Raw genomic sequence first — 11,205 nt, 5'->3', positions numbered from 1 at the left:
ATTTAATTATAAAATTAAAAATAATATAAAAATTTAATTAAAAAAATTATAAAAATTTAACTAAAAATTTGATAAAACTATAAAAACTAACGTAATAATTAAACCTTTATTTTTTCGTTACATTAGTGTACTGTTTTAGGGAAAAAAAATACAATGTCAGTTTCCATAAAAGAAAAAAAAAACTATGTCATCTTTTTCCAATACAATAACTTTCAAAAGCCTTATGTGAATTAAATGGCTTTTAATTATACAACTTGAAATGCATACGCTAAACATCTTCCTTTTTAATTATACAATTTCATAAATAAATATGTATATGCTGATGAATCAATGCAACAACATAATTAAAGTGATTTAGTCCTTAAAAAGAAAGTTTTATTTTGGGTAGTGATATTCCTGATAATATTATTGTGGTCCAAAAAATTTTGAATTTTATGAAGCACACAAAATTTAAGAAAATGTATTCTTGCTTTTAAAATTAATCTTAAAAAAGTTTATGATAAGATGAATTGAAAATTTTTGGAGAGTACTCTCATTGCTTTTGATTTTTCTATCATTACTGATAATTTGATTATGAATTGTGTCCGTGCATCATCTCTTTCTATTATGTGAAATGGGAATAGATTGGATAATTTTGCTCCTATAAAGGGGCTTAGACAGAATGATCCAATGTCTCCTTACTTATTTGTGCTTTGTATGAAAAGACTGGTTTACTATATATTTCATAAGGTGGTTGAGAGTGTGTGAAACCATTTTCTGTCACTAGGGGTGATCCGAAATTCTCTCATTTGATGCTTGCAAATGATCTCTTACTTTTCTGTCAGGCTACAAAGAGTCAGGTTTAAATGGTCATGCGTTCTCTTAACATTTTTTGTAAGACATCTGACATAAAAGTAAATCTTGAAAAGTCTAAAGCTTTTTGTTCAAAAAATGTGACTACTCGTAGAAGAGATATTTTTATTAGTGTTTCTTCAATACGTTTTGCTTTGGACTTAAGACGATATCTTGGAGTTAACCTTAATCATTCCTATACAAGTAGGGCTTCTTTTCATTCGGTGATTGAAAAGGTGAGTGGAAGATTAGCTAATTGGAAAGGAAGGCTTTTAAATAAAGTAGGGAGACTTTGCCTGATCAATTCTGTTGCAGCATCCATTCCTGTCTATCGTATGCAGGTATCTTTTTTTCCCAAATTGGGTTTGCGATAAATTGTCTTTTATGATGAGACAGTTCCTTTGGAAGGGTCAAGTTAATAGCAGAGGTCTTTCTCTTGTTAATTGGAGGACCGTGGTCACTCCAAAGAAATTTGGTGGACTGGGTGTTAGAGATCCTGCGTGTGTTAATATATCTTTACTTGGTAAATTGGTTTGACAACTTTTTCATTGTCAGGACAAGCCTTGGGTTGTTCTATTGAGGTTGAAGTATCTGAGGAATGAGAGAATTTTAGATGGCCCTATCCCTTGCAACGCTTCTCATGTTTGGAAGAGTATCTCAAAGGCTTTTGGTACTCTTAAGGATGCCTTCTCTTGGTGTATTGGATCACTTGATCATTCTTTTTGGTTTGACAATTGGAGTATTGAGGGTCCAATTGCTCAAGATGTCCCTTTTATACATATATCTGACTCTGATTAACTATTAGAAACGTTTGAAAAGATGGTCAATGGAATCTCCATGATGTTTTCTCTAACATTTCAGAAGATGTCAAACAGCATTTGAATGCTTATAATCCGGATTTGGATGCTGGAGAGAGTTCGGGTTGGTCGTGGGGTGTGGTATCTTCTAGACTCTACTCAGTTAGGAGTGGGTACAGTTGGCTAACCAAAAGAAAGTTTGACTGGAATGAGCGTGATAATTGGTTGTGGGTATGGCGACTGCATATTCCTAAGAAGTACAAGTTCTTGATTTGGCTCAGTCTTCATAACGCTATTCCTACGGCAAAGTTTCGTTTGAGTCGTGGCTTAACTTTATCTAGCACTTGTCATCGGTGTCAAAATGGTTTTGAATCCATTCTTCATTGTCTTCATGAGTGCCCTAGTGCCAAGGAGGTCTGGAACCTTTTAGGCCTGTATTCAGATAACTCGGATTTACGTGATTGGCTCTACAGAGGTACAAGGAGTGGAGATGTTTTTCTTTTCTTTTCGACCATCTGGTTTCTTTGGAGAAGCAGGAATCATAACTTATTTAATACAGATGACTCTTGGAGTGCTAGTAAAGTGGTGAGTTTGATTCGTAGTTCAGTAAGGGAGTTCCACCCTATTTTTGCTATGCATCAATCTTTGTCTCCTCCTTCGCTTTGTTTGCATTGGGTTCCACCTCCAATTCATTCTGTTAAATTGAATTGCGATGCTAGTTATTTTGCTCCTTTTGGCTATGCTGGTTTTGATTGTATCATTCGCAATTCTGATGGATGTTGGTTGAAAGGTTGTACTGGAAAAATTGAAGTGTGCAGTATTTTTTTGCTGAATTGTATGCGATTTGGAGAGGTTTATTTCTAGTTTGGGATAGTGGATTTCGTGATGTTATTTGTAAAACAGACGGTTTAGAAGCTCTTTTCTTGGTAAGGATATTTCAGAATGAAATTTGACAAAGCATATACATGAGGTTATGAATTGAAATTGGAGAGTTTCTATTCTTTTGATTCAAAGGAATACAAATAGTGCTACAAATTGTATGGCTAGAGCAGCTACTTCTGGTGCGAACATTCACTGGAATTGAAGTCAACTATGGAGGGAGTTTCAACGTCTAATAAATTTAGATATGAATCTAACCAATTAATTTGATTTTGTCTCTGTTTTTCTTTTTCTGTTTAGTCACAAAAAAAAGTGATTTTAGAAAATACAACGTAAATGGTTAGGTTGACGTACCTATAAATGAGAGTGGATTCTCTCCAGTAGAAAAAAACTGGATGGTATCCAGTGTTTAATCTCACATTTTATTGTTCTCTCTCCTCTTTAGTTTTAGTCCCATTTGTAAAGTTAAAGGTGAGATATCACACTTTATTCTCTCAAGTGTTAAAAAAACTGGAGAGGATCCATTTCCTCTATAAATCCTATAATAGAGTTTGTATTTTTCTTATTTAAAGCTGCATAGCCTTCACATAAAAAGATGTTTTAAAATATGAAAAATAAAAGACCAACCATATAACCCGAAACAGAAAAAAAATAAAAAAGAAAACACACTAATTTTTTTTAGTAGTCCGATATTTCATTCACTATTGAACTGAAAACTTCAGAAATAATTAACATAAAATAGTTACAATTCTAACAACTCTTACTTCCTAGTTCTTAAAAGGACAAATTTCAACAACAATTGACCATCATCTAGTTCTAGTATTCACTAACTAAAATCCTTAGGGGATCCAAATCAGGATTGGTTTCCAAGTTTTCCACATATAGTAATAATAAGTTAACAACTTAAAAACAAGAGTTGATACATTTATTGTTATATTAAGAGTTTACTAATCGTTATATAATTACACCCTTATTTAATCATATTTATACACTATCTCTCTTCATCTTCTTGCTCTATTGTGTTGTTCCCAGCTCAAAGATTCTTGGGATAGTTCTGCCTTCTGTGATTGGTGAGTTTCCTTGGGCCTCCCTGTATGCAACTCTATTCACTTCATCATGCTCCTCCTTTGATTTTATTGATTATATTTTTTGTGTGCCATTTTTCTAAATAGAATCACTTTATGCTGCTAGGATTTGAGTTTTGATTGCAAAAGCATTTTTTTTTCTCTATATAATAAGCAAACAAGCTGGTGAAGTGATATAAAGTGTGGTCATTTTGCCAAAAAGATTGTAAATTTGTGTGTTTTTCAAGGAAATAAATAATTTTGGAATCTGGGTTTTGCTAAGGATTGATTTGGTTTAAAATGTCGTTTTCCTTTTAGTTGTGTGAATGGATATGAAACTATTTTTAAAGTTTTAAACTGACCCCAAGAGAAGGAAAGGGAAAAAATTGGAGTCTCTTTCAACTTTGAAATTTGATTGATTCTTGATTTATTGAATGAGTAAGTAGAGAATAGGATCCAGATTTAGGTTTTTATGTCATGTAGCTTTCTTTCTCCTCGGTATATATTCTTCAGCAATGTGTACCATAAAAGAAAATTCATATTCTCTTTTTGTCTAGCTTCTCAACTAAGCATTTCAATCCATCAGAAATTAGAGGAGCTAGGACAAGCCCCAAAGAGAGTAAGAAGGAGGGGGAATATAAACATTATTTTTTTACTTATCATATGTAGTTTTTTCAGAGGCACTGGACCCAGCTTATGCTTGTTTGATTTTGAAGATTTGATTCAAGGAATTAATACATCTGTTAGAATTATATTCTTTGACAAATTCAGTTAAACATGAAACTTTTGTCTTCGTTTTCTTTTTTCCCTTATTTTTTTAATTTATAAAGTTAAGCTTTCTTTAGTTGTATTTTCAGTCGAAGTTTTCATCAACCAAGATAGATTTGATGTCACATAGTCAAAAACTTTTGGTGCATTGTATCCCTGTTTAATTCCTAAAACAATTTTTCTAATTGATAAATTGTCACTTCATCATTCCCTGTGATATATGCATTTCAAACTTCAAATATTTTGTTCTTTTCATCTATCCATTATTTGCATAACATGGGGAATAAATATGAACCACATAAAAAAAGGGGGAGCAAAGATAGAAATAGAATAGTAAAGACTAGGAAACACATGCTTTTGATTTAATAAATCATCTAGTTTTGTACCTGAAACATGCAAGTCTTTCAATAATACAAATAATAATGTGAAACTATTTCCCACTAAAACACTTGGAGTAGCAGGCAAGTGCTTCTTTAGTATTCTTTTTCTTGAGGTTTTTGCACTGAGAATATGAAATTATTTGATACTTGTTGAAATTTATCTGATAAATGTATTGCATATTTAATGCCTATTTTAACAATCTTCATTTTGTATTTTATTTTCCATGTAATACAGAGCTATGACGAAGGATTTGTCTTAAGAGTGCATTGTTTTACCATTCTTTCGTAAAAAATGGTTGCAGAATCATGGTTTCGCACTCTCTGGAAGGTTCCTCGGAAGCATGATGCTAATGCTGAGAAGGTTGTGGTTGAAGTATTAGCATTTGAAGTGGCAAGCTTGATGTCCAAGCTGGTTAATCTATGGCAGACTTTGAGTGATAAACAGATTGCTAAGTTGAGAGAGGAGATCACAAATTCGGTTGGCATAAGAAAGCTAGTTTCTGAGGATGATCATTTCATTGAACGTTTGATCTGTGCAGAGATACTCGAGAACATGGCACATGTGGCTGAATCTGTGTCCAGACTTGGTAAGAAATGCAGTGATCCGAGACTTAAAGGTTTTGAGAATGCCTTTTATGACTTCATCGTTATGAGTTTCGATCCATATGGGTGGGAATTCTCTTTCAAGAAGATGGAAAAAAAGATCAAAAGGATGGAGAAGTTCATATCAGCTAATGCAAGTTTGTATCAAGAAATGGAAGTGCTTGCTGATCTTGAGCAAACTCTTACAAGAATGAAGGCGAGCGGTGAGTCAGATGCCATAACTTTAATTGAGTTTCAAAAGAAGGTTGGGTGGAAGAGGCAGGAGTTAAAGGAGTTACGGGAGGTTTCTTTATGGAACAGGACATATGACTACACGATAAATCTTTTAGCAAGATCCTTGTTCACGATATTCCATCGGATCAACCAGGTGTTTGGAATTCAAGAGGTGGTAGAAGCTGATGGAACCAATAATTCAGGTGTCTTGAATTCAGAGTTTATTTATAGAAGTCAATCAGTTTCTACATTGTTGCAATCTACAGGCAACCCATCGCAGAACAGCATTCCAAGATTTTCTTCAGGGCCCCTTAATCTCCATGCTCTTACTGCTAGATCAGGTCCTATTGGTAGATCAGGTCCAATTGGTGGAACAAACAAAACCAGCATTTTCCGTTCCGGTCCTCTTGGTGACTCGTCAACAAAATCAGGACCAATTTCAGCAAAGCATCCAAGTGTTAATTTTTATTCAGGTCCTCTTGGAAGGAATCTGAATCAATCAGCCCCAGTTTCTGGAAAAACTAAAAAGAGCAAGATTTGGAAGTTTTATGGACACTCGGCAGCTTTAACTGGGAAGGAAAGTCACTCACGACCAAGTCGACTGACTCAAGTAGGACCTTTCAAAGGATGCATGGCTTCAGACACTTCAGTTTCCGAATGCCACTCAAGCACAAAGAGTGTTCTTTATGGAACCAATAATCCCAAAGAGGCTCATTCAAATATTCTCCCTGGAAGACTATTTCATCATGGTCAATCAGTCTTCAAATCCTTATGCAAGCTACTAAAGCCTCCACCCGAAACTCTTGGTGCTGCTGCATTGGCGTTGCACTATGCAAATGTTATCATTGTGATTGAGAAGCTAGCAGCTTCTTCCAACCTGATTGGTCCTGATGCAAGAGATGACCTATACAGCATGCTCCCTGGTCGTGTTAGAACTGCACTTAGAGCGAAGTTAAAGCCGTATACCAAGTCTATGTCGGCGTCATCATTGGTCTATGACACAAGTCTTGCTGAAGAATGGAATGAAGCAATGACAAGCATATTGGAGTGGCTGGCACCACTTGCTCATAATATGATAAGATGGCAGTCTGAGAGAAGTTTCGAACAGCAGAGCTTTGTTTCCCGGACAAACGTGCTTCTCGTACAAACCCTTTACTTTGCGGATCAAGAGAAGACAGAAGAAGCAATCACTGAGCTTCTTGTAGGTCTGAACTATGTCTGGAGATATGCTAGGGAGCTGAATGCAAAAGCTCTGGCAGAGTGTGTCAGTTTTAGGATAGACAATGAATATCCTAATCTGGGTGGATAGCACAATTCTCAGTTTTGGTCTCAGCCATTTCCAACATGAGTCCAGTTCGTTGCAGAAAACACCAAAATCAGTGTGAATCAGATGCTAGCTCAAGTATGAAAGAAGTACCACACTCACGACAACTAAATTATCAGAATGAGTTGATGGTGAGGGATTTTTTTTACAGTCACTTTATTCTCTTTGATGAGTTCCGAGATAGAACTTTAGATGACTGCTTCATCTTTGCAAAGCTGCTCCCTTTACTCTTCTTCGTACCTTTGCTGAGCTCCTACAAGACGTTTAGGGTGTGTATATTAATGAGCATTGTTTGCGTACTTAATTGTATAGTTCTATTACACAATGGTGAATGGTTATTTATCAAATATAATATCTTCTGAATTGTCAGGAATGAAAAGCCTTTGTCATAGTACTTATGGTAAATAAATACTATACTTTTTTAGCTTTTCATGGCTCCCTTAAAATATAACAAACACTAATGTGCCAAGTTACGTTTTACATAAAATTTAATAATCCCAATTACATCACATAAAACTTGTCAAAAATGATAACTCAATTTACGGTTTAGGTAAATTTATCAAATGAAACAAATCCTCTGGGCTCTGGGTACCAAAGGGAATCTGTATCTTGGGAGATGCAATAATCATTTCATCTGCAAATAAAGCGAGGAACAGAGTGTTATTTAACATATGCTCTCAACCAGCAATATAGAAACAGAAACATTCTAATAAGCAATGAATTGGAGACTTTATAATCCTTTTTATTTTCCTCTGGTTGTAGAAAAATTTTAAGTTTAAAATATTTCCTACTCAGCAATACAGACAAATTGGTGGCGGACACTGAAACCAAAAGAAAAAATAATACACACAGCCTTATTATTTTAAATCGTCCACTAAATTTTTTTTCCCCAGCCTGAAATTGAAAAGAAACTAAGCCTAGTCTATAAGACACATTACACGATTTAATTTTATGGTGACTTACAATATTTAATTGATGGAAATGAAATTATTCAATATGAATTGAAGATACAGCTGAAGTGATTTCATTTGTTCTTGGGTCAGCACTTTCTAAAGAAACGCCACAAGGATCTTCTTTAACCAGAAGGGCAAGAACATTGAGTGAGCTCCATGTTTTTGACACATTGCTGCTTGAATCTCCCAAAGTAACAGCAAAGACAGCATCAAATCCTCCTGCTCCTGGAACTCCAGCCAACAACACTCCTTCCAAGTTCAGTGTAGCATCTAAAAGTTTTGTTTGTGATTCTGGTTCAATCTGCATGAATTGCAAGGAAAGAGTAGTGATATTCTACCAGCAGATATAATTTATAATCAACATCTTTCAAACAGAAGAAGCCTAATAATAAGTGCCAAATCAATGAAAGGAACTTACAGGAACACCTGCAGCCTCACCCATTAGGCGCATATGATATCTAATCCCAAGCATAGCTTCTTTTGCACCTAGCAATGCTTTAATAACTGCTTCCTTGTTAGGTTCAGAAGCTTGCTCTATCCACTGTGAGAATTGTATTTTCAACATCAACACAAGAAGAAAAGCAAGAACATGAGAGCCTGAAGTATAGTCTCAAGAACATGATATCACATATGTGCATTAGAAATTCAGTCACACCACTTGAAACTGAAAACCAGGCAAACAGTAAAATTGGATATATAATCTCTTTCAAACCCATCAAAAGTCAACTTAATTGTATAAGTCTAATAGTAAAGATGTCCTATCTCATTAAAATAACTAATAAACAGGAATGTAGAAATTTAATCTAATGCAAGGCATACCATAAGGCCAAAATGTTCTAGTTATTTAACAGTGAGCATTATCAATCAGTTTACTCTACATCCACAGGAGTAAAAATTCTAATTTTGATGTTACTTCCATTAATTAAACAACCACAAATGATTTGAAAGAAATACCTTTTCTGATCTGAGCTTGCTGCAGCTATCAATCACAGATTTATATGCATCCCATTGTTCCTTTGCTAATTTACTCAAAAAGTTCAGTTGAATTTCTAACTGCGAATTCGCCTCTGACAGTCTTCTCCATGTGTCCAGGGATTTCTGAGGGTCAGACTTTTGCCATTTTTTTACAGCACCAACCATTGATGGCGTAGATGAACCACCAGTTCCTGGTTCTCCTAGTAACTAAAAAACGATATATAGTCAGAATATTAACCAATAGACTTCATATTCTTCTGATAAGAAAGTCATTCAACCTGAAGTAAAAGGAAAATGTGGGGGTATAAGAGATTTAAATTGCTTACCAGAGTCATCAAAGGTGGTAAAGAGAACTCAGTCCTCTCATGGTCCCAGTTTCCATTCAGAATGTCACTGATAACTTCTGGTACAGGCAATACTTGTGCTGCAACCTGCAATGTCAGCAAAACAATATCTAGTCACTGTAAGAGATAACCAATAGAAGATCCTAACATGTTTAGCAACTGGAATGGCAAACTAAAATGATGGGGCTAGTAGCAAGAGTTAGAGAGCTCAAGTTTTGTTGTACATCAAGGAAAACTAATGTTCTTGTAATTGAGTATATTTAGGCCAAACAAATCTGGAGAGTCATTCATACCAGTTACATATTTAGTCGATAAATATTCACAATACCAGCATGACCAGTTGAAATGCATATATATATATATATATATATACACACAAAAGTGTGCAACAGGAATCAACATAATTAAAGCATTTTTTGCCTAAAACACAAGACACATTAAAAGGGTAAGTGCTGAATACCTGTACGGAGGAAATCACTTCCGGTGAAAACCGCACATAACGTTGACTGCCATACACAGCTGAACTGACATCAAACCCACTGCCAACTTTTCCTTGGGCAATACAATGAGCAGTTTGAGCTATTTTATGCAACAAATCAATATCTGTGTAATCCTTCCTATCCTGTTGATCTTTAGAAGAGGAAAGCTTTATGACACCAAGGTAATGAAGTAAAGCACCAATTACAGCAGTTGTCATAGCAGCAGATGAGCCCAAACCAGTCTTAGCTACTTCAGGCTTGCAATCTCCACCATCATCAGTATTGAATGTTATGGATGCAAAAGGAGGAATACTCGCCAATGACTCCGGTGTCAAAGGGAGTCCACGTCTCTCAATCTGCACAAGTTTTGCAACATCAAAACTTCACTCATGATCATTCTACTTTGTACACTAAGCTAGCACACATCATTCAATCCTTAAATCAAGTGTTAAACACATCTAATGGTAGAAATTACGTACAAACAAAATTGGGTAGGGGTAAATTACCTCATTTCTATATGAATAGAAATCATTGCAACCCAAAATGGTGATGTCAAGTCCTACAAGACCAATTCAGTTACAAAAATTGAAATGTGAAGTAGTTGACTGAAAGAGTTAACAAAATCAGCACCGGTTACTACCTTGTAAGAGAAGCTTGTGCAACACTTCCTTTTTATTGTTATCCAATGTTGCATAAGCAGCAGCCACAGAATACTGCACTGCATATTCCACAAAAGGATTTCCCCCTTCACTGAAAAAAACAAAACAAATTAAGCACCTAACTATTTATTCCACTGAAGCCACTAATCAAACAAATATAATAATGCGAAATAAAAAAATAAAAAACGTGCCTTGAGGAAGAAACACTTTGGACAGTGAGATTCTTGAGCGCGAGCTTGTAGTGTCCTTCTCTGCCGAGCTGCGGAGACGTTAATCTGACGTCTGCCCAAGCCTGAACGAAGAAAGAACCAATTAATTAACTTAATTAAGTAATTTAATTAAAATTAAGGAATTAAACCGCACCCAAGCCCAGCTATCAGGTTGGATTTCGTTGTGAAGAGGCTTAACGATGGCGTAAAAGCGAGCATTCGTACTAAGCACGAGACCTGCGTTGGGTCTCTCCAAAATCAGGTAACCACCGGTGATTAACACCTTCCCAGGTGCCGATGCAACCCTGTCATTAGTGAATAAACAAACTTAATTAAGCCAAGTTTAGTTGGTAAGTTGGGAAGAAGTGGTGGATTAACTTACACGGCCATCGTGTTAGTGCGGAATTCGGAATGCCTCAATTATGATTTATGAGTGCGGATCAGTGATCTTCTACACAGTCATTAATGCGATCGATCTCTTGCATTCTGCTTTGTTTCAGAAAATGTAAATGAAAGATAATCAATTATAAATATTAAAAATAAATAATTAGTAAATGGTAATATTGGGCTCGCGTTGCACGTGTTCCCTGCATGCAGTAAGATCTGCAAATGTGTGTAGGATTTATTCTATTATATTAGGTTTAATTATTTCGATAATTAATTATTTACTTGAAAAAATATGTAACTCAATATAAAATATTTAAATCAATGTAGATACATCATCGTA

The 11,205-nt window shown here is 35.3% G+C and overlaps 3 protein-coding genes across 4 annotated transcripts; 2 read left to right on the top strand and 1 right to left on the bottom strand.

Annotated features, from left to right (window-relative positions):
- LOC107607701 lies at window positions 1,167–2,492 on the top strand. Its single transcript, XM_016309623.1, has 4 exons — window positions 1,167–1,172; window positions 1,228–1,335; window positions 1,387–1,501; window positions 1,651–2,492. Exons 1-4 carry the CDS (start codon window positions 1,167–1,169, stop codon window positions 2,490–2,492), a joined length of 1,071 nt encoding a protein of 356 aa, XP_016165109.1.
- Window positions 3,492–7,247, top strand: LOC107605920. Of its 2 annotated transcripts, none has more exons than XM_016307867.2 (2): window positions 3,492–3,577; window positions 4,955–7,232. In XM_016307867.2, exon 2 carries the CDS (start codon window positions 5,012–5,014, stop codon window positions 6,842–6,844), a length of 1,833 nt encoding a protein of 610 aa, XP_016163353.1. In that variant the 5' UTR covers window positions 3,492–3,577; window positions 4,955–5,011; the 3' UTR covers window positions 6,845–7,232. The 2 variants fall into 2 exon arrangements, with proteins under 2 accessions (XP_016163353.1, XP_020961944.1); XM_021106285.1 differs by lacking the exon at window positions 3,492–3,577 and adding an exon at window positions 4,439–4,800 and having other exon boundaries at window positions 4,955–7,247.
- Window positions 7,155–11,019, bottom strand: LOC107605921 (phosphomevalonate kinase, peroxisomal). Its single transcript, XM_016307869.2, has 11 exons — window positions 10,861–11,019; window positions 10,633–10,783; window positions 10,461–10,561; window positions 10,251–10,360; window positions 10,117–10,169; window positions 9,592–9,966; window positions 9,114–9,218; window positions 8,767–8,994; window positions 8,231–8,353; window positions 7,823–8,113; window positions 7,155–7,493 (listed from the first exon to the last, which is right to left on the bottom strand). The coding sequence occupies exons 1-10, from the start codon at window positions 10,866–10,868 to the stop codon at window positions 7,847–7,849; spliced, it is 1,521 nt and encodes a 506-aa protein (XP_016163355.1). The 5' UTR covers window positions 10,869–11,019; the 3' UTR covers window positions 7,155–7,493; window positions 7,823–7,846.

This window comes from Arachis ipaensis, chromosome B07 (assembly GCF_000816755.2).
Source record: "Arachis ipaensis cultivar K30076 chromosome B07, Araip1.1, whole genome shotgun sequence".
NCBI classification, from domain to species: Eukaryota; Viridiplantae; Streptophyta; class Magnoliopsida; order Fabales; family Fabaceae; genus Arachis; species Arachis ipaensis.
The sequence above is the reverse complement of the archived record's forward strand: the minus strand, read 5'-3'. Positions and strand labels throughout refer to the sequence as shown.

Bases quoted from the DNA above. Each gene is read 5' to 3' on its own strand.
- LOC107605921 (XM_016307869.2), bottom strand. The intron at 10,361-10,460 runs GCACGTTTTTTA...TGTTTTTTTCAG, and splicing joins CAAAGTGTTTCTTCCTCAAG to TGAAGGGGGAAATCCTTTTG. The intron at 8,995-9,113 runs GTAAGCAATTTA...ATCGTTTTTTAG, and splicing joins TACCACCTTTGATGACTCTG to TTACTAGGAGAACCAGGAAC.
- LOC107607701 (XM_016309623.1), top strand. The intron at 1,336-1,386 runs GTTAATATATCT...TTTCATTGTCAG, and splicing joins GTGTTAGAGATCCTGCGTGT to GACAAGCCTTGGGTTGTTCT. The intron at 1,502-1,650 runs GTACTCTTAAGG...ACGTTTGAAAAG, and splicing joins GAGTATCTCAAAGGCTTTTG to ATGGTCAATGGAATCTCCAT.
- LOC107605920 (XM_021106285.1), top strand. From the start codon at position 5,012: ATGGTTGCAGAATCATGGTTTCGCACTCTCTGGAAGGTTCCTCGGAAG.